This window comes from Pezoporus flaviventris, unplaced genomic scaffold, assembly GCF_033815535.1.
Source record: "Pezoporus flaviventris isolate CSIRO_AGI_PZ_B2104156 unplaced genomic scaffold, CSIRO_AGI_Pfla_v1 ptg000097l, whole genome shotgun sequence".
NCBI classification, from domain to species: domain Eukaryota; kingdom Metazoa; phylum Chordata; class Aves; order Psittaciformes; family Psittacidae; genus Pezoporus; species Pezoporus flaviventris.
This window is the reverse complement of record NW_026892645.1, coordinates 1,995,536-2,023,312: the sequence shown is the minus strand read 5'-3', so window position 1 is coordinate 2,023,312 and position 27,777 is coordinate 1,995,536. Positions and strand designations below refer to the sequence as shown.

The window sequence follows — 27,777 nt, the reverse complement described above, 5'->3', positions numbered from 1 at the left end:
CACCGTTCGCCAGAGCCGGGGTGCTGCAGCTCCTTTAAGAGCCCGGCGTGAGGAAACGAGCCGACGCCATTTTGTCTGGTTGTTGGCTGGCGACGGGGGACCGGACCGGGGAGGGCAAGGCGGGGCCAAGCTAAGCCCCTCCCACAGCCGCTTTCCCGCCAATGGCGGCCGCTATGGCGCGTGCACTTTACCTCAGCGCTGAGAGGCGGCGATGAGCATTGCCCCTCTGCCTGAGGGCGGGCTGCGAGGGGGGTTTGTACCAATTAAAGCCCTAATCCTGCATAAATAACAAAATCTGCTCTGGTGGTAGTTACATTTTTGTGTTTGTGTTTTATTTGTATGTATGCATCACATGTATCAGCGTAAGGTTGTATGCCGGCTGGTTTCACTGAGGAACGTTGCATACAGCGGTAGAAATACATACTGTGTTTGACCGTGATAATGCAGTAGAGCTAAATTGCGACCATTTCCACAGAGGTCCTTAAATATATCTCTTCTAATGGTTTTGGGCTGTGTTAGTTAGGAATCTATGCAACTAGCTGAAATGCAGGCTTGACATTCAGTATCCCATGTCTAAAACATAGGGAAGGAGCATAATTATTATTTAAAAATATTACTTCAGAATATTGTTAGGCTTTTTAGGTGTTTTCTGATGTTCCTGCTTGCTTACTATTGCTCACATACCATCTGCTGTTTGAATTCTCATATAGGAATAGCTATTTGCACTATTTTTAATCATCTAAAGCACCATACATCTTACAAGAGTTTATTTTGTCTATTGTTACTTCCTTTCTAGTTTATTCTGTCTATTGGGAAGCCCAAATTGGCCTTTCTGGAATGAATATTGATCAGAAACAGTTTTGTAAACGGCCTTCCCGTAAAGTTTGCCTGCAGTATTTGTTTAAGCCTCAGAAGTCTTGCACAACGTCAGTTTAACTTTACCTGAACTTACTTGTAGAGGGCCTATGGTTAGGTACCAGCCATGCAAAGGTTTTGTTACCAGTGGGTTCTTTTTGCAAATGTTGTTGGAATTAGTACATGTAGGTGTATTGCGCCCTCGTGTTTTCATATTGGGGTTTATCTGCTTATGGAAGTCCTCAGGAAGTTGGAGTAACGAGGACTACAAGTGGCTAAAAGAAACTGGCAAGCAAAGAGTTATTTCACAGTAAAAAAATGGAATCTAAACATTGGTCTAAAGGTAACAGCACATTGTGTTTGATACCATTAAAGTGCCCTTTTTTCCCTTCAGATGCAAATTCTAAATCACTTTGTTTTAAATAAAATTGTTTCCTAAAGGACTAACAAAATCTAATTTTTTGTTTGTTGCGTTTTGGGGTTTTTTTGATACTTCTCAAAATGATTTCTTGTAACTTATGTATCAAACTGAGAGAGATAGGGTTGACATAGGATTGCTCTGAACAGATTCAAAAGCTGAAATCCTAGGTTTAGCTGTTCTGACTTCCTTAGAGAAGGCAATGAGATTCAGTAAACCATGATCTGCGATTAATTATTAACTGTGAGTGAAATGCATTGGTGGCATTTCTGTTCATCCACAGCAGAAGCCAAACACAGCTCAGTCCAGAATCATTAACATCTATGGTTTGCTGTCATAGACACTATGATGGTCTTAATATATTTTTTTGTTTTGCTGTTTTCTGGAACATCTTTAAGCCAAGAGAAAACGTAAGTAAAGCAAATGCAGAACTTACTGGGAAATATACTTGGTTGTTGCCTGCTATTTTAGGTAAATAGATACAGAATGTTTAGTACAGCCAATACAAAAGGCACTTTCCAAATTGATGCATTTTCACAAGCAAACTTCTCACTAGTGTGCACGGTAGAAAAAGGACTGATGCTTCTGGAATTACTGTATTTGCTGCCAAGGAAAGATGTAGAGTCATTACATGCCACGAGATAAACATGCAAAAAAGTTAAGCAGTAAAGCTGGTGCTCTTTAGCTTTTCTGTAGTGCCTGAACGCATTTTGCTGCAGGTTTGGTGAAAGCTCTCACCTGAATGTGTAATTTACAACTGAACTTAGCAGTGCTTGATTCTTACCTGCTAACAGTGGTGTATAGAAAGCAGCCAACCCTAGTGCTTTTGGCATTTCAGAAAAAGAAGCAGCACATATAAATGCTTTCTTCAGCAGCACTTCATATTATTTTAGATGGCGTTATGTGTTCAGGTACTAAAGCCTGGCTTGTACTTTTGTGGAACAATGCACAATTCAGTTTATAAAGCACTGAGGAAATCAAAGCAATCCTGGAAATATTTAGTCACATCTATCTTTACTGTAAGTTCCCCATTCATTTCAGTAAGAACTTTACTAATGGGAAAAACTACACAAGTGTAGTGTTTGGAAGATTAGTGCTTCAGGGTTTAATTTGGCAAAAGGAATAATTATTCCCATGAAAATAGCTTTTAGCAGACATGCTTTTGTGCATTTGCAGAATCAAATCCATAAATATTATTCTGTTATTTGGTAATGTTACATTGCAGTTTTCATAACAATTATTTTGGCTGGCGCTCTACTGTTTTAAGTAATGTCTCAGAATAACTTAACCTGATTGTTTGCTTTACCAATGTGTACATAAGTGAATTACAAACAGAAGTGAGAAATCCATGAGTCTTTTTTAATTGGTCTCTATTCCATATGCAGGTATGTCCTTACAGCACCAAAGATCTTCCGAGCTGGGGCATCTGAGAAAGTTGTAGTCCAAGCTTTTGGTTATGAAAAAGAATTTCCGGTCAATATTGCCATAAAAAGCTTTCCAGATAAACTTGCCGTTTATTCTTCTGGCCATGTTTCTTTAACTCCAGCCAACGAATTCCAAGCCGCTGTAACTTTAACAGTAAGGAATTCAGACTTTTCTTGCAGTGTTTTTATTATCACAGTTATAAGTGTTAAAAATGATTCTGGTAAGTTTTCAGTTGATTAATCTGCAAAGGGAAGCCCAGCGCCCCGATATCTCAGTTAGCCGTATGTAGATAATTTCGTTTTAGTTTGTCTGAAATTGAAATTACGTTGGATAAAACTAGTGTAAAGGAATGTCACCAAAGTTAAACATATAATGAAACTATTTTAGAATTGTTATCATAGTTACATAAAAGTAAAAAGGGTGAGAATGGAGAAGTGTTGAATGTTTACAAGATATGTCAACTGAATGTTCAGAGTAAGCCACAATGGTGACTAAACCCAGGTTCAAGACTTGTCTGTGAGTAAAAAGCTCCAAACAGGCCCAGATTTTCGCATAAAGCTTTATTTAACAGATTTATTTGAAGCCAAGAGTGCAGAAGGCTTGAAAGCTGATGATCAAGAAGGTTTTACTTGGGGTGATGCCTCCCAGGAGGCGCTTCTCACCCAATTTTCAGCCAAAATAGGTATTTCACCAAACTGCCAACCATAACCGTATTGTGGCTGAGATCATGGTATGTGCAAGTCTGATAATTTATATTCTCATAACTTCATAACTGGGCTCTTCACTTTGCAGTTTTAGTTCTGGACATAAATGAAATGGTAAATTTCAAAGTACCTGTTTGTACTTCAGTACTTCACATCATCATCTGTGATATAACCAAGAATAAACCCCTGTGAATGCTGATGGTTTTATTTAATGATAATCAACAGCAAAATAGTAATTGCTATTCAGATACTCTTCTCAACAAGAAATACTGCAGGAAAAAAATACTTGAAAAATATTTGAATACTGTTTTAAAATCTTTATTTCATCTCCCCCAGCTTCAGCCAACAGATTTGCCAAGAACAGAGAATTCAGTCAATTATATGTATTTGGAAGCTGTTTCTCCACATTTTACAAGATCAAAAAAAATTCCTGTTTCCTATGAGAATGGATTTCTTTTTATTCATACAGACAAACCAGTTTATACTCCTGATCAGTCAGGTAAATAACGCTTATTTCTCTTGGCTGTTATTTCATTTCTTAAAGTCTGTTGACTTTGCCAAGGAATTAGGATTTAGTTGTCCTTTAGGCTCTTGGTTATGTTGTGTTGCCATCAGCTGCTATTTAAGTTTTTAATCAGCAGAGTAATATTTAAAACCATTTGATCATACTGCAGAAATGGCCCACTTCTCCCAGTATCCTCTCAGCCCTTGCCCTCTGCACCATAAATGGCTAATCAGTGGCACAAAGTTTGAAAGATTTTCCTGGGAATATGTTAAAAATATTTCTAAAAAAATGATGACAGAATCATTTGTTTCATGGAGATTGAGCTCTTTTCTTACCAAAGTGATGTGCTAAGATTGTGATGGTAAAAGATTATACTGCACTGCAGTGGTTCAATGTGAAAGAGGAGTGGTGCAGGGTCTCTTGTTGCTAGCATGAACAGAGACTGTTTGGACATTATATTGACAAAAGGTAAGAGCATTCTATAAATATTATAAACTTAATTAGTATGGATAAAAGATTGAGGTTTGAGGTTTTTGTTTCTTTTTTTCATCTCTGTAATAGTATGACTTTGAGATTTATTGTAATAATTCTTACAGTGAAAGTCAGGGTTTACTCTCTGAATGAAGAACTGCAGCCAGCTCGGCGAGAAACTGTCCTAACTTTTGTGGTAAGTTGTAATTGAATTTAATATCAATATTCTGAAGATGTAGTTAGATGGCAAACCAGTATTGCAGTCAATACTTAATATAACTATTAGGTGGTTTTTCAGGTAGCCAGTTTTATTTTAAAAGAGTTAAAACTGACTTTGCACAGTTGGATAGAAGTTTTCAAGTCCCAGATCTGAGGTTGATACAGAATGGGGAAAAAAAAAAAAGAAGAAAAACTATGAATTTTCTGGGGAAAAGATTTTTGAGGGAATTCTAATGATATATGGTTTTCATAGTGTGCTTTATTTCATTTAAGATATAAAACTAATCAGTATACCTTATTTTTTTAGCCTTTGACAATAGGCTTGTTATTACAATAACTTTCTAGCAATTTTAAGCATTTTTTAGTAACAGCTTTTAATTGTTGGAACCACAGTAAAATGTTTTAGCAGAATTTCAATCTGAGTTCTTTCTAAAAACATTTGTGTTTTCATGCTGTGAAGTGGGCAGAACTCTTAGAAAAATTACAACCTTTTCAGGCTCTCCCTGAAATCACAAAATGAAGTTTTTTCCCTTTGATAAGAATGGTCTGTAATTGCTGATTCTTTCTTGTTACTCTTTAAAGGACCCTGAAGGAGTAAAAGTGGATATTATAGAAGAGGAAGATTTTACTGGAATAGTTTCTTTTCCTGACTTCAAGATTCCTCCTAATCCTAAGTACATTTACTTACTGCTTTTGGAGAATTATTAACAGCCTTTTCTTAAAGACTGTCAGTGTCTTTTGCTTGATACAGAATGTGCATGACTTGAAACTTAGATATTTCTAACATTTCACATAGTGTGTGACCATGGTATAAATAAAGAACCAAATATGACCAAGCATTCTCCTTTCCAGTTGATTTCCAAAGCCAAGTGGGAAGCTTACTCTCTGCCTTTTAAAATATATATATATATATATATATATATATATATATATATATATATATATAAAACCAAAGAACTGATAATTGGTCACACTCTCTAACCTTGATTTTATTATCAGGGAAAAAGCATTTTTCACTTACTTATGTTGAGCAAGCTTAGCTATGGTACAAAACTGGCAGAGATTAAATGGATGTAGTATGTAAATTAAACAGAATCAGGTTTCTTTGAATGATAAGTTAGGAAGATAAATACATTCGGATATGCTCTGCACACAGCAGTTCTGTGGTTTTAAGTAAAGCAATTTGAAATGAAGCAAATGCTTCTTGAGTGCTTCTAGAAGCAAAGAATACTCATCCAAATTATGATACATCAGGTACGTGATACGTACTAATCCTGCTCACTACATCAAAACAGACTTGTAGCTACAAGTAGGCGTTTCTTTGGCCTCAGGAGTGGTAACTGGCAAGTGAAAGAAGCTAGCAAATAATGTCTCAATGACCCTGGTTGTATTTGTAGTCTTCAAAATGTGTCTCTGCTTGTAATCAAAAAGTTCTGACAATAGTCATAAATAACGGCATATTCTTTTCCAATTTCTTTCAATGCTTTAAAATAAATTTCAAAGAATTATGAAAATAGCAGGGCAGAATTTTCTTAAAGTAGGCACTGAACATAGGCAAAAACTTGGTGCAGAATTTTAATCGCTAAATAACTGTAAACATGAAATATTGTTAAGTAGTAGTATTATTTTTGTCTTAGACATTAATTTTAATCTCAAAAAATGTTTATTTTCATTTTGTAGGTATGGAATTTGGAAGATTGAAGCCAAGTATAAGAAGGATTTTGAAACGTCTGCCGTTGCAAAATTTGAAGTTAAGGAATATGGTAAGGTGTGCCCACATCAAGTGACAGCGTCAGTTCAAGCTAAGCAGTGATACTGGTGTAAGGCTGTCTTAATACAACCTGTCTCTAAAGAGAGATATTCTTTAGTGTGCTGTATCATCTCAATGTATTTGCACTGATGTAGGATGTAGACCAGGGCAACTGCAGGTAACTTAGGCCTTTAGAACTTGTGCTTCTCTGTGGATAAGCTCACAGCTGTATTTATAATTCAGATCACTTTAAACTGACATGATTGTTTGATGGCTGTACAAAAATGTCTTTCTGAGTGCTTCTGGCTTTATGTATAAAACCACAGCTAAGTGGCTTTCTTTTCTGCTCAATTTTCAGCAATGCCAAGCTTTTCCATCGTCATAGAGCCAGAAAGTAACTTCATTAGTTCTGATAAATTTGAGAACTTTAGGATTCTTGTGAAAGCCAGGTAAGGAAATTGGGCTTTGATTTCTAAATGTGTGTGTATGTCTCTTTCTTTTACCTGAAGAGTGATTCTCCTGTGCCCAGAAGTCTTCTCTTTTACTTTGCTCTGTAAAAGAGCTAAGGGGCCCCTTCTAAAATTCTTAGAGTGATTATTTTTCAACAGATACTTTTAAAGCTAAGCAGACATTTGTTTTCTGTCTCTTGCCTAGAGAATTACTCTTCTTCAAAAACAAATGCTTTGTTGCAGCCATTAAAGTAATCTAAAAGCATTTCTGTTGTTTTGTTCTCAGCTATTTTTATAATAAAAAGCTTACAAGTGCTGATGTTTTCCTTCGTTTTGGAATAATTGAAGAAACTGGAAAAAGAATGATGCCTCGTGCCATGCATGTAACTAGGGTAAGAAGAAGAAAGTCTGGTTTGTGTAGATTTCATGTGCTTAGTTCAGGACTGATCTAATTCCGCCAAAGTTTTCCCATTAAATTTTATGAGAATGGCTCCAAGCTCCTGGTTTGCATCAACAACTATTCTGTGTGAACTTTAACTATGTAATGATGTTGTCGGGGTCACAGAAATGCACTTCAGAATGAACCTCAGAGGCAGCATCTGAGACAATGTAATTTCAGTCTGGTTTAATTGCTCACTTGGGCAAGCTGTGTGGTTGAAATGTCTATGAAATCACTTTTATGCTCTGAGAGTATTTTGTAGGAATAAATCTGTATTATTTCAGAATAAATGAGCCAAACAGATCGAAATTATATTGATATATTATGGAGACTTCACCACCAGTTATCCCTCCATCATTCAGTCTGGCCTTTTTGATTTAGGCATTGAAGAATGACAAAACGCATTATTGCTCCTCACGTAGTGAAGCTTTCTCTGTGTTACTCCAGCCTCTTGTTGGGTCTGCATGCAGACTTTGCAATACCTGCCAAATGGTTGATTAATTATCAATCGTTTTAGGGAATTAAGAATTCTTCTTCATTAAAACATTTCCACCTTTGATTTTCTCTGAAAATAGTCAATGAACAGAAACATGTTGAAGTTAGGATCTGTATATTCTGTATCTATATGTTATTTCTAAATTATTGACTATGAAATAATGAATTATTTAATTTCCAGATTGAAAATGGTGTTGCTGAGATCAATTTTGACTGTAAGAAAGCAGTGAGTTTTATAGGGATTCACAGTCTAGAAGAATTGGATGGGTCATATTTATATATTGTGGCATCAGTGTTGGAGTCTGCAGGTAACTGATTTTTTTCTTGCTAACATCTCTGCAAATGTAAAAAGAGCTAGAAAAGTAAACAATATGGATAACTTTCCCAGGGTCAGACTTTCCTTAGTGTTCAGAATTCCTTCTTCCAAAAACTTACCAGGAAGAACAGCCCGTCTGTCACTGTAACAATGTTAGGGATTAAATGGTACTGTTTTTCTGCTGTTAGTTTCATAGCAATGCAAGGGGCTCACCCTTTAGTTGAACGGACTTCACTATAACAGGTTATGCTGACTTTTGAAGGCAAGTGGAAAAAACACAGGCTGTGGTTACTGAAAAGGGCATAATATTTTGTTAGGTGGCCTCAGCGGTGAAGCAGAATTTTCTGGAGTCAGATTTGCTGTATCTCCTTACAAACTGAGTTTGGTGGCTACTCCTCTCTTTGTGAAGCCTGGACTTCCATTCTTCATTAAGGTTAGTTAACATAAGCAGAATTGTTGCACATTACACTGTAAACCCCATAATGCAGAAGCCTTATTCATATTTTTTTAAATGTTTCTATAGTTCTTAACATTAATTTCCATTAACCTTTTACATCTTTTTAACTTGCTATTGTAGAAGAAGCTTAGCAACTTGAAAGTTTTCTCCTTGCAAAATGCCACCACTGATATAAGCAGTGTTCTGTTTTCTGGTGAACAGGTGCAGGTGAAAGATACAGTAGGTAACTTTGCTGGGAAAGTGCCTGTAACAGTCACTGCAAAATCCTTTAGTGAGCAAATGGGTGAGACCGAGTTGATACCAGAGGGCTCAGAATCTGGGAGAAGGAGAACAAGCTTGAATGATGGAACTGCTTTGTTTGTTGTTAATATCCCATCTGATAGCAAAGTATTGGAGTTTCAAGTGAGTTAAATCATGAATTCATTTATTTGAGGGTTTAATTCTGTACTTTTGTGAATGTGCAATACAAATGGGGAGATTTTATACTAACAAGAATTTATAAACTTAGAGACTATTATGAATAATCAGTTATGAAATGCAAGTGCTATAATGCAACACTACTTACGTATTGAAGTATTTATTAAATTATTCTGAAACAAAATACTCTGTCACATGTCTATTTCATAATTATTAAGTGATTATTTAATATTTCAATTTAGATTTGTTGTGCAAAATCTCTGAGAGTGCTTCCCTCACTACGTAGGGAGACATATCATTAACCTTTTCTGCTCTATTTATGTGTGTATGTGCTTCTAAGCTAACATTTTATGTCTGACTTGATATTTATGGAGTATTTTATTAATGAAAATACGACTCTTGAGTTGGTTTTTATTAATTGCTTTAAAAATATGTTGCAGAATGCTTTTAGTATTGTAACTGTTAAGTGTAATTCTGTACTTAAGCTATTCAGAAGTCACAACACGGGGGGTTTTATACTGAGAACATTCTCAGACATCTTATTATTTTTTCAGGTAAAAACTGCAGATCCACGTCTTTCAGATGAAAACCAAGCAAGTAAAACCTATGAAGCAAAAGCTTATTCATCATTAAGTCGGAGTTATCTGTATATTGACTGGGCTTCCAACCACAAAACACTAGAAGTAGGGGATGTAATAAATATTAATGTATATCCACATAGTCGGTATAGTCATAAAATACAACACTACAGCTATTTGGTAAGTAACATATGTTTCCACACAAAATGTTGAATTGTGATTTAATATGTGGCGGTGGATGAAGAACCTCAGCAGTCCGGAAGTATCCTCACCATAGAATATATGCAGCTCAGATGACTGCTCCTTCCCTATACAGTCTGCCACTCTTAGAGAAAAAAATTAAGTCTCATGTTTAAATTTCCATGAAGTCTCCATTGCTTTGAATTCTCATCTGACATATAGTGGGATTGAGAACAAGTAGCGCCAACCTCAAGAGCTGATTCAGGAGCTGAAATACAGGGGAAGAGAAAGGGGATGAGGGAGAGCTACCTTCCCTTGAACTAGGCCCACTGGTCCCAAGTGCATTTTTATATGTGTTGTATTATATCTAAATGCAAATTGTTGTTACATGGAAGAACCATTTTAAATATAAAATGGACTTTTTTATTCTCCATAATTTTTCTATTACAGATCACATCAAAAGGGAAGATAGTAACCTTTGGAACTCAGACGAGAATTAAAGATTTGGAATATGAGCATCTGACTTTTCAGATAACCCAAGAAATGGTTCCTTCAGCACGTCTTATTGTTTACTACATAGTCATGGGAGAACAAACTGCTGAGTTAGTAGCTGATTCAGTTTGGCTGAATGTGGAACAGAAATGTGGGAATAGTCTTGATGTGAGTAGCAAAATAGGCACTAAAACTTGTGGGTGTGCATTCATTTTATGGTTAGATTTGAACTTGGATTTAGAAAAGTTCTGTAACTATTCCTTGATTTATTGAAGTGTCTGCCTTCAGATGGGTCTGTTTTGGAACAACGTGCTTTTAAATTGCCAACATTTGTTTTAAATTTCTAGATTAAGCTGCAGTCAAGCAAAGAGATCCTGAATCCAGCAGAAGTTGTATCGCTTACTATGAAAACACAATTCAATTCCTTTGTTGCTTTGTCATCTATTGACAAGGCAATATATGGAGTCACAGGAAGAGGAAAGAGGGCAATGGAAAAAGTTAAGTAGTAGCTGAAAAAGAAAAGTTGCGCTTTGTTTCATGCTGGTATTCTGATAGCTATTATGTTACGCATTCAGTAAGCCTGAAAATAGGTGGAAGAGCAATTCACTACAGAATAAAAGTTGTTGGTTTAAACAGTTCAAAGTTATAAACAGAATTAATTTACAATATTTTGATTCCTTGTAAAAATACAGTTTTAAAGACAGGTCTGACTTGTCTCATTGGAACCCTGCATACTTGGCCAGAAACAGGTTGCAGTGTTAGAGAACTCCTTGATCAAGGAGGCCTGGAGACTACATTCTCCTTAGTTCTTCCTATAATCTCTTCAGGTTATATTTTTAAGGCATACTGGTAGAATGGTAAGGAAAATGATATTATATTCAGTGGGTTAATGAGTTTTTCAGTGCTTGAATTAGCTCAAATACTGCTAAGTAGTATACTCCACTGTTTTGAGAGCAGGTCTGCCAGACTGAATTGGCCTTTCTGCAAGTCTAACTCATTTGTCATACAATTTATTCCATGTTTTAGTTAGCTGCTGATGTGTTTTTTTCCTCAGATAATGCTACAGTTGGAAAAGAGTGACCTTGGGTGTGGTGCTGGAGGAGGACAGAACAATGTTGATGTCTTCCGAATGGCTGGACTTACATTTTTGACTAATACAAATGCTGAAGATTCAAATGATGCAGGTATATAGCTTTGTTTTAAGCATTAAATTTTGGAGTCCTGTTCTGAAATACTCTATTGTGACTCTCAGTTTTCATGTTGAAACTTAATTAAATTAATAGGGAATGCATATACTAATGATTCTTGAGGGAAGAAAACATTATGACTTGTGAATCAGTTACTTTAATTGGAATGAAAGTACTTTTATTTAATTAAAATAGTAAAAAGAAAGTCTCCCAAATTTGGTATGTGGTTTTATGGAATTATTTTGAACCGGACTCTGCTATTACAAAAAGGTCATGTCTTGTACATGTTTGCTTATTTTTTGAACAGATGACACTTGCAATGAAGTTTTAAGAACCAAACGGTCTGACTTCAAGGAGAAGATACTCAAAGAAGGTGTTGGAAAAAACATTTTAAAGTATATAATTATGAATAAAAAATCATGTCCATTAGAAATCAAGAATTTGAGTGTTTGCTTATGACTTGTAATTATTGTTTGTTATTAATGTAATGTAGTTGAGAGGGACTGACAAATATGGGAGATGACTTTAGAGAGGACCCTGTTTGTAACGCCTCTTACCCATATGCTGAATTTGAAGTAAGCAGATTTAAGTACACATTGAAAACACAGCAAATATTTAAGGTCTTTTTTTTCTGGAGAGACATAGCCTGAGAGCTCATAGTACAACTTGTAGCAACCTTTCCCAGTGACCACCTGCCAGGGACCAACTCTTACCAGAAGAACCTGTGACTGTTAAATCTTAAAATGTAATACAACTCTTCTTATCTACTTTATATTTTAAATTCAGAATAGTAGTGATTAAATGTATGTCACTGGTTTTTAAAAAATGGCAAGCGTAACCTCATCCTCTAATCTGGCCTTCGCTGAAATTCCACAGTTTTTAAAAATACCTCTAGTATAATGAGTTAAGACGTATTTGGAAATAAAAACTTCATCTCACAGAGGAGACTTATTTTATTCTTATTTCAGTATCCAAATATGGACATCCGGAAATCCGGAAGTGCTGCATGGCTGGAGTCAGAGCCTATCCAGTCACTGAGACCTGCAGTGACAGAGCTCAGCGAATTCGGAGTAACCAGAAGTGCATCTCTGCATTCAAAGATTGCTGTGAATTTGCAAACAGGCTGCGGGACGAAGAGCCTAATAAGCTTCTGATATTGGCCAGAATGCGTAAGTACAAGAGCTTTAGCTGTCCTGTGGACATGTAGTGAAACACTTTGAGCAGAAATGGGTAAATACAGAGTTGACAGCTTGTTAATATATGAGCCACTCACTATTACCTGTCAGAGTTATTCCAGAAAGAATATTACCAGTCTCCAAAGAACTTGCATATATACTTCTGAAGAGGACTGGAGAGCAGTTCTTTATTCTGTTAAGAGCTATATTCTATTCATCCTCCTTTAGAACAAGTGGAAGTGCTGTAAGAAAGCATCCTTGCCTGTGAAGGCAACTTTCATACTAAATTTTTACCCATGCCCACACCAGCCAACGGGTAACACCTCAGGAAAGATCAGTGGCAGTGCGAAATTTCTTGTCTCCCATTGTCTCCCTGTAATTGCTTGATAACAAGTTAATCTGTCTGGACATGTATCTGTATGGGCAAATAGATGAGGTGCAATTAACACACACTTTTAGGGTATTCAGATGATACATTTTTTTTTTTTCTTGTATCAGGAGTAACCTAAGGCAAATAAGTTACACAGTAAGTTATTTCTTCTTGTCACAGGAGAAAAATACAATTATTTTGAAGCTTTTGGTCATTGCAGGTGGTTTGCTTAGGTTTTTTTACTTGCTTTATTTATGTTCTTCAGATTTTGAGACTTTCTTGGAACTGGATGAGGCAGAAGTTCGTAGCTACTTCCCTGAAAGCTGGTTATGGGAAGTCCACCAAGTTTCCCCAAGGTACTACTCTTCTCAAATCTATTATCAACACTTGACTTAGTAATCATTTTTATAGGAAGTAAATGCTAAACTTGAGGTAAGCTGAGGAACCTTAGTTTTACCTAAGATGTATACTAAAATGCAGTTTTACACAAACTCTTCCTGCCAGTTTCCCTCCATGCAGGATGTGCTGTCTGGTGCCCAGACTGTTGAGTCCCTTTTCCTTTCACTTTCGACCTTGCTAAACACCAGCTTCTGTCAAGTCAGCTAAAACCAAGTTTATTCAAAGAAAAATCCGCAAGTCCTGTTTTCAATGTATGCTCTGAAATCTTGTCTGGCCTAAGTGTTTCCTAGATGCAGGAGTTGCTCTGGGTGTACTGTATGCATTAGTTAGGTTTTAACACGTGGCTATTGATATAGTAAAAGTGTGCTAATGCTTCTGAACACAGGTCAAAGACTCTGTCTGTCACCTTGCCTGATTCACTAACTACCTGGGAAGTACAAGGTGTTGGAATTTCTGATAAAGGTAAGTGCTGCACCAAATTAGACTGTAGCTAAGAAATTAGGGAGCTTTTCCATTTGGAGTTTGCAGAACATCTCCCTGTAGTTGACATATATATTCTAAAATGTTCGTTTTCTGGTTGATAAACAGGCAAGGAAAGAATCAAAATATGTATTTTAGAGAAAGGAAATGACTTAATTTCTTGTTATGCATGTAAGTGGCTGGGAAAAAAAAACTGTCGTTGTGATCAACAGTCACCCATAATAAATGACTAAGGAATATGAGAACAAATAGTGAGTGACTGGCACAACTTTACAGTGTCCTGCTCTCAATAGCTCAGGGACTTGAGGGGAAGAAGAAACAAATTTTCCAGCATATGTGGTAGTACAAACAGTAAATTTTTCACTTTGAGAAAAAAAGAAGAAGCCCAAAGAACTGGAATGTCAGCCAGTAAGTGTGAGAAGTGGGAGACAGCAACTTAGAGCAGGAAGCAAGAGCCTGGTCACTTCTTAGTACATATTGAAAAGTAAGTCACCAGTAAAGGTGACAAGTATGTGAAGACCTTTTCAAACTTATTTATCACAAGGATGGGTAACGTAACTTGCATTTATGTTTTTAATATTCTTAGGTATCTGTGTTGCTGCACCCCTGGAAGTGCAAGTGGTAAAAGACATCTTCCTGAGCGTTTATGTTCCTTATTCTGTGGTACGAGGAGAACAAATTGAGTTAAAAGGATCAGTTTATAACCACAGAGCTTCTGCAATTAAGGTAATTTGTGGTCTTAATGAGCTCTACAAAAAAGAGTAACATAATAAACTGAAACCTCATTTCCCCTGGGAGTATCCAGTATAAACAGATCCTTGGATTGGATTTCTCTACTCCTTCAGTTAGTGTTATGTGTGCTTTATGTAACTGTATAACAGTGAAACCTAACCATTAGTATTTTTATTTCCAGCTACTTCACTAACTACAATGTTGTCATGCTCTGGCCTTGCAGCTTTGCCTCAGGAAAATTAAAATACTTTTTTTTTTTCTGTTCCAATTGTTTGGTCACAGTGTCAAAGAGTGATGGGTTTTTTGAATAACCTGCTCCAGAGCTTGCAGATTACATTGGCTGGGGATTTAATGTAAAAAGGACTATTTTAAAGGAAATACATGAAACAGAAGTGCAAAATTAATACTGAAAAGAAAAATTGAGGAAGGTATGCAAAGGGTGTCTGCATGAAGCAGGTGTGTGCCTGAGGCCTTGTGTATGGGTTCCCTGGTGTTGTAATGAACATTTGTTAGTGTGTCTCTAGTGCAAGTAATAGTAATTGTAAAGGTAGCAACACTTGCTCACTGTAAACAGAAAAGTACTGATAGAATGCTCATTATAGTATTTAGTGGCTTTAATGTTTCTCTGGTGGTGTACCTGTCACGGAGGTGAAACATTTAAAATCTTTAAACATTTCAGTTCTGTGTTAAAATATCAGCTGGAAATGGAATCTGCTCCTTTGGAGATTCTGCATCTACTGGATCGAGAATGCACGGTTGTAACCTTAAGAATCTAGATGGTGGTTCTTCATCCCCAGTTACATTCAGAATACTTCCTTTGGAATTAGGTCTTCACACTATCAACTTTACATTGCTGACAGCCAGGAACAGTGAAACTGTGGTTAAAACTTTACGTGTAATGGTAAGGAAAAAACAATGTTTGTAGTGGTTTTGAATTTCATATTGATTTAGTCACAAGAAATAAAAATGTTTTAAATCAGTATGTAAATATTGATTTATTTTCATATTATCAGAATCAAAAATATCATACTGAATTTGCTGAGATGTATGCAGTGGAAAAATGCATGACAGTATTTGAGTATACACATTTTTAAACCTTGATTATAAGAATTGTCAGATTATATATATAAATAGATTATAACTGAGTAAGCAGGGAAAATACTGTGTTCTAAATGATTTGGTTTGGGTTTTCGAGTGCTTAGGCATGCTTCATCGAAAGACACATTTTTGTAATGTTCCACCTTCCTAAGCTTTTATTTATATCTTTTTCTGAATTTTCTCAATAATTCTGGGAGATGGAACATGAGCTTAAATGTACATAGAATTGACACAGAACAGTAACATAAAACTCAACTACAGAGGAGTTTTAAACAGTTGTTTCAGCTAACATATTTAATTAAACAAAAGTGTTTTCACTTTCTACTTCTTTCCCTTTAATGATTTCAGCCAGAAGGCGTTAAGAAAGAACTTCATTCAGGTTTCACTTTGGACCCACAGGGTGTTTATGGTAAGAGAACTGATCACATGTGTCTTTACTTTGTGTATCTTTTCATGGTTTTTGATTCACGATGATCAAGTTTTCTGTAATGTGAAAAAATTGGCATTTCTCCATCCTGAAATCTTCTACATATGTCCCTTCTAAGGATTTCCTGTCCTTTCATCGACTAACAAATCCATCTCAAAGCAGCCAGTCTTTCAAAACCACACTTGATTCATTTCTTAAAGGAACCTTTATATGTGTCTTTAACAGTGATAGACCATTAAGCTTTTCTCAGTGTGCTTGAAAACCAGTTAGCAGGTGCTTTCTTAATGGAAACAGAATATGTCCTCATTAACCAGAGATGAATCTGAAACCACAAAGTTTAGGTCCAGATCAGTTGGTTTTTGGTTTGGTTTATTGTTGTTTTTTTTTTAATTAACAAAAAAGGCAAAAGAAAGATTGAAGTGTTTGCACTCAGTCGGAACCTTAATCTGGCCATTATGGCTGCATCATCTATTGGCTTAGACTGTGCAGTTTGACATGCCTACATTTTCAATTCTAGGCTCAATCAAGAGACGACAAGAATTTCGATACAAAATCCCACTCAACCTGGTCCCTAAAACAAAAATTGATAGAAGTGTCAGTGTAAAAGGTAAATGGAATTGAAACTTGTATCCTGCTGCATATGTACTTGATGTGTGTAGGTTCCTTTTCTCTTATTTATATTCCTTTGTTTAAATTTATCTGAATTTATTCCTAGGTTCTTCTTTTGAGAACACGCTTGACAAAGCACCTTTTGTGCAGAATTTTGAATACTTCCTATAGAAAGATTGCTTATAAGTCAGATTCTGTCCTTCAATTCACTTTCATGATTTTAAATAAACCTTGGTTTTTTTTTCTTTCCACAGGGCATTTCATGGGTGAAGCAATTGCCACAGTCCTCAGTCCTAGTGGTCTCAGTGTTCTGGCTAATCTGCCAAAGGGCAGTGCAGAAGCAGATTTGATGAGTATTGCCCCAGTATTTTATGTGTTTCACTACTTGGAAGAGTCAAATAACTGGCATTTACTGGGTCCTGAAACCTTAACTTCAAGAACTCAAATGAGGAGGAAAATGAAAGAAGGTAGAAAAATATAGCTGCTTCTCTTGCTTCAGAGTTGTAGAGGTGCATAAAGTTTGCTGAGTGAGAAAGGTAACATGTCTGAGTGAGCAAATATGATTTTGATGTAAACCTCGTCTCATAACTTACTTTCTGCCTAATGTATCCCTTAGGAATTGTGAGCATATTGTCATTCAGGAATTCTGACTTCTCATATAGCATGTGGAAGAATGGGCAAGCTAGCACATGGTGAGTTAAAAAGGTCTTTTGATTAGAAAAGGCTTGTTTCACTGCTTTGCTTTCATACTATCACTATTTTTTAAAGACTGATATTTCTAGTAAGCATGAGAGGTGAGCTTGATCTAAATGGTGCTTGAATAGTATCTGTGTATTCTATCCTGAACTTGCTAAATCTCTTTTATGTCCATAATTCACACGATTGCCACCAAGCTGGGACAATAGTTAGAAGCAGACATACCCTAGATAATTTGTAGGATTTTGCTCAGTTCTAAAACCTCTTCTTTGGGCTTGGAATTCTACAAAACACCTTAGTTCCCGCAGAAGTCAAGCTCAGGCAAAGTTTGTACCCCATGTTTGCAGAAGGAAAGCAAGGTACAGGGATGTGAGGAAGGGCAAGATAAACATACCTCTTGTTCACACAAATAGGATCTTTAAAGGCTATCAAAGAAAGGGGAACTACTGTTTAGGGAAAACAGAATCTGCCATTGAAAATTAGGCAAAATACATGGTCACTGTCTTGCCTTTCAGAATGGCAAATGCAGTTGGCTTATAAAAAGGAACACTCTTCAAAGGCATCTTCCTGAAGTTTTGTGTGTAGGGAAGAAGTAATCTTTTGGTGATGATGTCATAAGTTCAGAGCCTGAAACATAGACGTCGATCCTACTTTAAAATCAATTATTAGTGATTATTGCTCATTTGTTAAGTTGAATTTAAGGTTCATCTGCAATATTTCTTTGAACTGTGGCAGTGTGTAACATAGCTAAATCGTAACCAGTGCAAACGTGTGTCTAACCTCTAGCAGTGTGGTAGGATCTGCTAATCAAAACAAATATGATCTGTTTGATTTCCTTGGCAGGTTGACAGCTTTTGCTCTAAGGATTCTCGGACAAGTTAATCAATATGTAAATCTTGATCAGATTTCTGTTTGTAATTCCCTTCTGTGGTTGATTGATAACTGTCAAATGCCAGATGGGTCATTCAGTGAATTTTCAAATTACCAACCAGTGAAACTCCAGGTATGAAACCCAAACGTTTTTTGTGTGAATGCAGTAAAAGCTGAAGTCCCGAGGAGTTAATTAATGTGTGTTTTAACAATGCAAGATGTTTTAGGCTGCACTTCACCAGAACAACAATTCCAGACAATTTTGCAAACCTTTGTTTTCCCATTAGAAGTTGATGCTTGCCACTTCTTAATATTAAAAAACAATAAATTGTTGATTTTACAGTATAACAGTCCTGGCTTGCAGTAACTTTATATATGTTGGTTTCTTTATCTTTTTAAAAATAAACTATTACCACCAGAAAAGTCAATGTATTTTCAGGCTAAACCAAGCTGATATTTCTTACAGGCATTTCTATTTGTCTCCTTACCTAAACTGGCTAGTTCTGTTTATTGAAAGTAACTGTTGTTTCTGTTTAATTATATTTCCATATTTGATTTTGTAGGGTACCTTACCTAGAGAAGCTAAAGAAAAATCTTTGTATCTCACAGCATTTTCTGTTATTGGAATTGAGAAGTCAATTCAAATATGTCCTACTCAGGTAAGTAAGACTTTTATTTCTGCCAGTGGTTATACTCTGGGATTCCAGTTTCTTTATTTTTTATTTAACACTTGTTCAAAGTGTGGTAGCTGTAAGCTATGGTCTCTTCATCTTTTCAGAAAATCCATGATGCTAAAAATAAAGGAGGAGATTATTTGCTGAAGAACGTGCAGTCTGCTCAGAGCCCTTTCACTATGGCAATAACCTCGTATGCTTTAGCTCTTGTGGATTTGAACCACCAAGCTGCACGAGCGGCGTTCTCTGCACTGAAGAAGGAAGCATCTGTCATAGGTACAATGAAATTCTTTCAAGCTGTACTGTATTTGGCTCTCAAGCTGTTCTTTTAGTATCGTTAAATGCTCTAATGTGATGGCACTACTTGGAGAATGAATTTCAGTGACACTTCCTTTGGCATAAGTGACATTTCAGTCTTTTGTGGCCTAGGTTTTTTTGCCAGATTCAGTCCTGCTTTCAGCTTTTCAACAGTGTTATTTTATCCCTTTTCGTATCGCACTTGTTCCATCTACAGCCTTTCCTTCTGTGCAGGTGTCTGTAGTGGATTGCATTTGTGTGCCTCCTCAGCCTTCTGAGTCCCCTCTTTTCCTTGGCTGAGAGTGGAATTTGTAGTCTCTTGTGAATAGGACTTGAACTGTTCTCTGCCAAGCAGTGATTCCTACTGGAATAGAAAGGCTTTGAAAGCTGGAAGTGGCTAAAAAAAAAAAGACAATCTGTGTTCCATTTGTTTGGCCACTCTATCACTGGTCAGGATGGGCAATATTTGGATGTTTTGCATCAGGTCTGCTTATAATTGGTTTCTAGTATAAACATCAGACTTACTAGTGTAGGAGAAGTATATCTTCATCTCCTGTTAAAGGCAGAGTGAGTTCCTCCTTTTCTCCTTGACCAAAGTAAGCAGAACTTCAGCTTGTGTAGCGTGGAGAGAGCTGTAGCTGTGTTTCAGTCTGAAACCTTCGTGTTACACTGTTGTAGGTGACCCTCCTATTTACCGGTTTTGGAAGGATACTCTCAAATCAGTAGACCAGCATATTCCCAGCTCTGTTACTGCACAAATGGTTGAAACCACAGCATATGCCTTGCTCACTACTTTGCTAAGAGGGGACAAAAACTATGCTGATCCAATCATCAAATGGTTGTCTGAAGAACAAAGGTATGGTGGAGGATTCTATTCGACTCAGGTGAGCTTTTAAATATTTTGTTCTTGTTCGTCAAGTCCCAAAATCCAACATGTCTTAAGAGGGTAATATTGAATGACCATGTTCATAACCTAAGTGTCCTCTGTATGGGACACTGACGCTGTTACATTGATAGTCTTTTTGAAATATGACTTCTTCTCATGAAGCCTGTTGTAAATAGTAAATTGCAAGCCAATTCCACTGACTTCAGATCTGCTGAATGAAAAGAATCACAGGAGGAAAACTTTTCTCAAGGTTTTTATAAAACAGAATATTTCATTTCATGACATGATTGTTCTTGTGTTCCACAAAAATTCAACACAGTCTAAGAAAGTTTGATTTTTTCATTGTAAAAACTGTGCTAGTGTGCACAAATAGACTAAAGTTCAAGTGAGAGTTGCCTGATCTCCAATGCCCTATCAACTAGTGCTATTTTCTAGAATATTCAAGTCATGCAACCTCCCTTTCTTAAAACTATTAAAAATCTATGAAGACACTGATGAGTGCAGTGTTCTATTGCTCTTTGCTTGCTGCCTTTTTAGTAATTGTTTGCATTACTTTAAATTGCACAAATATGTCTGTAAGTATGGTGTTAAACATGTTACCACCGTATTAAGGATACTGCTGAGACACTGCTAAGCTGTTGGTCACCATTATTTGGCATCATTTAAATGCCAGAAAATAAATTGCTTTAATACATTTTTACTTATTTTTAATTTCTGGAATTAATTCTTTATAACTGATTTCTGGCAGGACACAATTAATGCCCTTGAGGCCTTGACTGAATATTCACTTCTTATCAAACGGCTTAATTTGGACATGAATGTTAAGGTAGCATATAAAAACCATGGAGAACTCAATGTGTTCAAACTGACAGAAGATAACTTTGTGGGAAGAACTATGACAGTGAGTAAATGGTATCACTTGAAAAATGAAAGCAAAATTCTTAACAACTGCTTAAATAATTATTTGAATGTTGAAATTGCTACTAAATTAGCTTTTTCTTTTAATAAACTTGTAGTAATTTGGTATAACAAATGTTTAGGGACTCACCTGTTGAGTTTAATGCATTTGACTATCCATTTACGTTATCTCTGCTTATTCCTCTGTATTGTTTTTGTAGAATCTCTTTATAGCATAAAACCCTAGTATGTATTTAAAATGTAGCAAAGACAAGCAGATTATCTGACCTGAATTGTTGCTAATATTGCTATCTTTATTCTTAACTTACAGCTTTGTGTTTAACGTCCATCCTTTAGGTACCTCTGGATGATGACATATATATAAGCACTGGCAGCAGTACTGGTGTAGCTACAGTGAATGTGAGCATGCAACCAAACTTCTTAAATGGAATCTCTGCTTTGTAATATCAGCACTGAATAAGAAACTGAGCTTTCTCCTAAACTCTTCCATGTGTTGTCCTTACGCTTAAACTGAAGTGATGGATGTGATTATAGCTATATTTTAGATTAATTATGAGCCATGTATGACTTATGCCTAATGAGAGAGAAGTTGTGAAGTTTCTTCCTTTTCATTGTAAGGTTTCTGTTCCATAAATCTTAACAGATGATCAACTTAGTTTTAATGCTCATCAGTTGTACTGTCCTGCTTGGACAGCCAAACAGGGAAGACCTAAATTAGTGATCAGCTTTGAGAAATTGCTCAATTCTCTGTTATTCTGGTGTTTACTCTTAGTTCATTGAGCAATGTCACTGAAAAACTGTTTTCCTGCAATATTTAAAGGAATACTTTTTGTGTGCCTAAATATTAAGCTGTTGTCATGATCTATTTTCTTCGTATCTTTCATAACCTCTTCTAACGTCAAACTTACATCGGAACAGAACGTGTTCCTGTGAACTAGTGTTTATATTCATAAATGCCAGGAGTCATTTGCATAATATTTTTAGTCCTGTAAATAAGACCACATGAGTGGTGTGGTTTTGCTCAAGAATTCCTCATTTTTTTCTGTGCTGGTAATTTGTTTACTGTGCTTGGCATCCATCAAAGCTCCTCATGCCGCACAGACTTGTTTTTACTGGTGTTATGTTCTCCATATTGTAAGTGTTCACAGCTTTACGCCAGTTTTGAGGACTGTTTACTGCTTCTGTTTTGTCTAATTTATTTGTATGTCTGTAGGTGAGGACAGTATACAACACAATCGGGACTTCTGAAGAGTCATGTAACTTTGAATTGAAGATTGTTCCAAAGAGAGATGATGGTAAAGGATTAATATGGTTTTAAATATTACTGCTCAGGTCAGTGCAAGGGAGGGAGGAAAAAGCCTCTCACTTTCTTGAACAAAGTGTTTGTAATTAAGAACTAAACTAATAAATTGTGCCACTTTCTAAATGCAAAACCGGAAAAGAAATTGCCAGGAGCCTTTTTAGCCCTTCTTAAAAATATTGCCTTTCCGTAGATAGAATCTATTTTTAATATATTTGTTAGGTACATTTTTACTCATTTATGGAAGAGTTCTTGCGGTTGGGGGAGTGAGGAATACAAACTTTTAGCAGAGGAAAGAAATACAATGGGGGATGGGGGAGCTTACAGTGAATTCTACAAGGCACTGAGAGTTCTAGTCCAGTTACAACAGAGTGTATAATCACATTCTGAGCTTTTGCCATGAAGTAGTTTAATAAGGTAAGCACACATTAAATTACATAAAACCTTAAAGCTGTCATTTCACCTCAATTATAAAAGAAGTGTAATGTTACTTGTTTGTGGCTAGGCAATGAGTTCCTATAAGAACATCCAACAAAACAATTTAAATCATTATCCTTCAATTATGAAAATGCTTTATGAGAATTTTGGATTGCTGCTTCTGAACACTTATAAAATTACTTATTTAACTCTACTTGCTATGAAAAGGTTACAGAAGAGAAGAAGGTGAGCCACTGGGGCGCTTAGAGGCTTGTGCAAAGTAAGTACAGTTGATGGGATGGGTGGGTGGTGGGGGTTTTTTCCTTTCCCTGGTGATTGAGCCAATGCTGTGGTCTAAATATTGATAGAATTTTCCTTAGGCTTTCCTGGGATCACATTTGAGGTTTTCTTTTTAATTTCAGTTTTGTTTAATATCAGTTTTAATCTGTTTTAGGTACAGGCCTGGTGTGAGAGAGCCGCAGTCAGGGTCTGCTCATGCTGTGATGGACATAGGTTTGGTTACTGGATTGGAAGCAAATACAGATGACTTAAACACTGTAAGTATTAGAGAACATTTTTCTTTTACTGACTTCTTTTGACAGAAGTAATATATTTGCTGTTCATCTTTTTTCTGTTAGAGTAGCAGCGCAGATGGATGTCATTATATCCCCATTGCTTCTAAACACTTCCAGTGCTAATGAGAATAATCTACTTAAGTCTAGGTGATGGATTTTTGATTGAGTCAGAAGCTAGGCCTCTGGTTAAAGTTTGACATCTGGGCTCCCTCTGTTGTTAGAAAGACAAGAGCAGATGATAGAGAATGGTCGTTGCCGCTGGAGGTGCTGTACCTGCTAATTGTAAAGGGAACGCTGTCGGTATACACACCTAGGTGTAAGATGGCTAAACTTTAACTGAATCTTCACTGTAATGCTGGTGTTCATCCAGCTCCTATTGACAAGCATGGAAGTTTTGGTTAAAGGCAATTAGAGTTACACTTACAGGATTTAAATAGGACGCTATACATGTACTCAGGTATTCTTCTAAGGACAGTTAGCTCTTTAATCCTTTACTACCTTCATGTAATGAGTGAAAGGATAATTTCCTTAAAAGAAAATGAAAAAAACAAGTGAGAGTATGAGCATTATAAAGAGATAACTCTAAAATAAGGGGTTTTTACACCTCAGAATTATGTTAAAGCTACTGACTGCACAACCTTTGAGAGCATCTAAAAAAGTTAAACTTGTTATAAAATACTTTTCTCTGTCTTTCTCCTCTACAGCTTGCAAGTGGCGTTGATCAGTTGATAGCAGATTATGAGATAAAAGATGGCCATGTTATTCTTCAGATAGACTCTGTATGTTACCCTTTTTATAACTGTAAGCACAACCTGAACTCTTTGGAATAATTTTGTTTCTTTTAGAACTCTTTAATTTGTGTCTTTCAAATAGGTACCAGCTAATAATTTTCTCTGTGTTGGGTTCCGAATAAGTGAGCTTTTCCAGGTTGGAATGCTAAATCCTGCCACATTCACTGTGTATGAATATCATGCACCAGGTATGTGTTCCATGCCTTCAAATTCATGTTTGTCTTTTAACTCTTTATTCCTCCTTAAAGACTCATTTTTCCTCCTTCAACAGCTTTTTAATCTTTGTTAGTTTAAGCTTGGGTAATTTTTGGCTCACAAAGCTTCAGTTCTGATTCCTGGACTTTGATTTTCTGTAGGTATTTATTATTTCTTTTTGGATCTTCTAGATAAAAGGTGCACTATATTTTATAACCCCTATGGAAATGAAAAACTTGTGAGACTCTGTGAAGGAGATGAATGCAAGTGCATGGAAGGTAAACTTTTTTAAGGTGTTTTCCCATTTCACTCGGTGAGAAAATGCAGTGTAGTGCTTTGGACAAAACCACACTAAACACAAGGGAAAAAGCCCTAACAAGAACATAAGGTCCTACATCTGGGTGGGAGCAATCCCAGGCACAGCTACAGGTTGGGCAAAGAGATTCAGAGCAGCCCTGCAGAGAAGGACTTGGGGGTGTTGGTTGATGAGAAAATGAACATGGGCCGGCAGTGTGCGCTTGCAGCCCAGAAAGCAACCGTATCCTGGGCTGCATCAAAAGGGGCATGACCAGCAGATCGAAGTAGGTGATCCTGCCCCTCTACTCTGCTCATGTGAGACCTCACCTGGAGCGTTGTGTGCAGTTCTGGTGTCCTCAACATAAAAAGGACATGGAGCTGTTGGAACAAGTCCAGAGAAGGGCCACGAGGATGATCAGGGGACTGGAGAACCTCCCGTATGAAGACAGGCTGAGGAAGTTGGGGCTGTTCAGCCTGGAGAAGAGAAGGCTGCATGGAGACCTCATAGCAGCCTTCCAGTATCTGAAGGGGGCCTATAGGGATTCTGGAGAGGGACTCTTCATTAGAGACTGTAGTGACAGGACAAGGGTTAACGGGTTAAACAGGGGAAGTTTAGGCTGGATATAAGAAGGAAAATCTTTCCTGTTAGGGTGGTGAGGCACTGGAATAGGTTGCCCAGGGAGGTTGTGAATGCTCAATCCCTGGCAGTGTTCAAGACCAGGTTGGACGAGGCCTTGGGTGATCTGATTTAGCATAAGGTATCCCTGCCCACGGCAGGGGGTTGGAACTAGATGATCTTAAGGTCCTTTCCAACCCTAACGATTCTATGATTCTATAAGCTGTTGTCCTTTACAAATCTTACATTAGCAAAAAACCTAAGAAGTGTGCAGTGTGATCATGGATGTCTGACTGGATTAAGCTCAGGTGATTGAGCGGGATATTTGGATTTTAAATACTAATTTTCCAGCATGCAATCCCATAATTTTGATGTTTCTGTTACAGTAGATTATCCCAAACAGGTAGAGAGATCTGTGGTGTTTTATGTGAGGACATGTGGTGACATTGTCTTAATGTTGGCTTTTTTCTTTCTCAATGTAGCTGAGTGTAGTAAAGTACAAGACAGACTAGATCGGTCAATAACCGCTGATACCAGGAGAGAAGCTGCATGCCAGAAGGATATTGCATATGGTAATATTTGAATTGTCATTACTTATTTCACGTGCTCTAACTGAAATGTTTACTTGTTTACTACTGCTGCAGAAGATTTTGTTTCAGTTAGATCTTTAGTGATTAAAATTCAGTAGGTTAGACTGTGGTGTAGAGTCTGTGAAGGTGACATAGGAGCAGAGAAGAGGAAGTGTTGCCCATTCCCTCTGCTGAATAAAAGTCACATAAACCAGGGTTAGCATAACAGTGATCCTGATCTGATGATTTCTGCTAATAAGCACCACGTTTCTCTTTCTTGGTGCTGTTCTAAGGTGAGCATCTGGCTTTGGGGTCAGAGGAAGTTTGCCAGGCATCAGATGAGAGCCTGAGTAGAGCTTCCATCAGATTAAAACATGGGTAGAACTTATTAATGTTTCTTAGCCTACAATGTATAGCTATGGCCACTGTTTTCCCAGAAATCAGTATTGTAAAGGGACGTTATATTCTCCATCTGAGCATGTGTAAGACATTTAGTGTGTGTTGCAAGAACAAGAAATAACAGTTTATTTTGTGTTGTTCTGCAGTTTATAAAGTGAACATTTTATCTCGCAGTGAAGAGGGTTATTTTGTAAAGTATTCTGCAACTCTGCTGGATCTCTATAAAAGAGGTGAGTGTGCTGTTTTTAATCCATTTAACAATTTATTTAGAGTAAAAGCTGTTTGGTTGAGACCACTGAAGCAGCTGACAAAAATCAGCAGTCAAACCTGCTTGTTTCATGAGAGGAGAAAATTGCAGTCTTAAATACAGCCTTTGAGAATTCTCTTGAGCCCTGAGAAGTCAACTCTTTGATGGTTTTAAACAGCTTTTCTATATTAGAGCTGTTGTTAACAGTCCCAAACTGTAATCAGTGAAATGTCTTTTACGTGACAAAACAAGGTGAACATATCCCATAATTAATTAATAAGGTTGTGAACGGTTGTGTATATCTCATTTATTTCACAGAATGCCCTCCCTTTCTATATATACAATGATCAAAGTGGGGTAGTGTGAAAGGGTATGCCATACCTGAATTTATCTCAGGTTTTTGTAGTTTGGGCATGTTTCTGCTTCTGAGAGAACGGACTTCAGAGTGTTGTTGGGCACTCACTGTCTCACCCTTGGGAAAGGTGGCTGCTCAGGTTCTGTGGAACTAAAGCTGATATTCACTCAGTTTTCCTCTAAGCACCCAACATGTGCTTATAATTAATATAAAACCATTTAATGTGCATGAGGCTTATTTACCATTCAGATTTAATTTTTCAAAGCTTTTACAAGAAGCATGTTTTATAACATCAGATTTTGCTGTTATACAGCTAGTGGCAAATAGATCCCTCGGCTGTTCTGTACTGTAGAACATTTTGATGTTTTCTGGCTAATTTACAAGTTAGTGAAAATTCTCTCTGTGATATTTTTCAATTCTTGACATTCTACTCCAGGGCAGGCTTTTGCTCAGAAAAATAATGAAATAACCTTTGTTAAAAAGAAGACCTGTACAGATGTTGAGTTGAGCCCAGGGGAGCAGTATTTGATCATGGGAAAAGAAGCCTTGAAGATAAGTGTTGGTTACAATTTCAAGTAAGTAATTTACCACCAGAATACACAGAGATTTAATCTTTAAGTATGCTGTGAAGTGGCAAGTGTTTGTATGTAATAATACTTACGTAATATAGAATTGATTTAATTTTTTACATGTTAGTTCAAACAATAGTTACACAATGTATTTTCAGATGTGTACATTGAAAGCAGGATTATGAACACAAAGCAAGTAATTTCATATTGTAATTATTCCTTTTTGATGTTTTCCTCCCCAAATCTTAGCAGCAAATGATCATTTCCTGCTCTCTTCTTAGATTCCAGTACCCTTTGGACTCCAGCACTTGGATTGAGTGGTGGCCTTCAACTACAGCATGTACATTTTGTCAGGAGTTTTTGAATACAATGGAAGATTTTGCTGAAGATCTCTTGATCACTGGCTGCTGATTTACTGGTGGAATTTTGTATTAAAAGATCGTGTGTGTATATATATAT

At 36.7% G+C, this 27,777-nt stretch overlaps 2 protein-coding genes across 3 annotated transcripts in view; one reads left to right on the top strand and one right to left on the bottom strand.

Annotated features, from left to right (window-relative positions):
- The window catches only part of CUTA (cutA divalent cation tolerance homolog), a 91,101-nt gene that overhangs the window by 9,503 nt on the left and 53,821 nt on the right, over positions 1-27,777 (bottom strand). The window lies entirely within an intron of this gene.
- C5 (complement C5) lies at positions 1,537-27,777 on the top strand. 2 transcript variants are annotated; one of them, XM_061476476.1, is made up of 41 exons: positions 1,537-1,683; positions 2,659-2,851; positions 3,739-3,901; positions 4,504-4,574; positions 5,180-5,271; positions 6,278-6,360; positions 6,706-6,796; positions 7,083-7,188; positions 7,912-8,038; positions 8,364-8,479; positions 8,705-8,905; positions 9,475-9,678; positions 10,129-10,338; positions 10,518-10,667; positions 11,225-11,354; positions 11,665-11,730; positions 12,326-12,526; positions 13,168-13,258; positions 13,687-13,763; positions 14,368-14,507; positions 15,193-15,414; positions 15,960-16,020; positions 16,556-16,645; positions 16,902-17,114; positions 17,264-17,339; positions 18,187-18,346; positions 18,777-18,872; positions 18,992-19,163; positions 19,863-20,068; positions 20,819-20,971; positions 21,325-21,387; positions 22,202-22,283; positions 22,934-22,985; positions 23,160-23,262; positions 23,985-24,059; positions 24,154-24,259; positions 24,458-24,544; positions 25,662-25,751; positions 26,294-26,377; positions 27,186-27,324; positions 27,600-27,777. In XM_061476476.1, exons 1-41 carry the CDS (start codon positions 1,619-1,621, stop codon positions 27,727-27,729), a joined length of 5,037 nt encoding a protein of 1,678 aa, XP_061332460.1. In that variant the 5' UTR covers positions 1,537-1,618; the 3' UTR covers positions 27,730-27,777. The 2 variants fall into 2 exon arrangements, 1 of the variants encoding a protein (XP_061332460.1); XR_009747416.1 differs by lacking the exons at positions 25,662-25,751; positions 26,294-26,377; positions 27,186-27,324; positions 27,600-27,777 and adding an exon at positions 25,403-25,639 and having other exon boundaries at positions 24,458-24,654.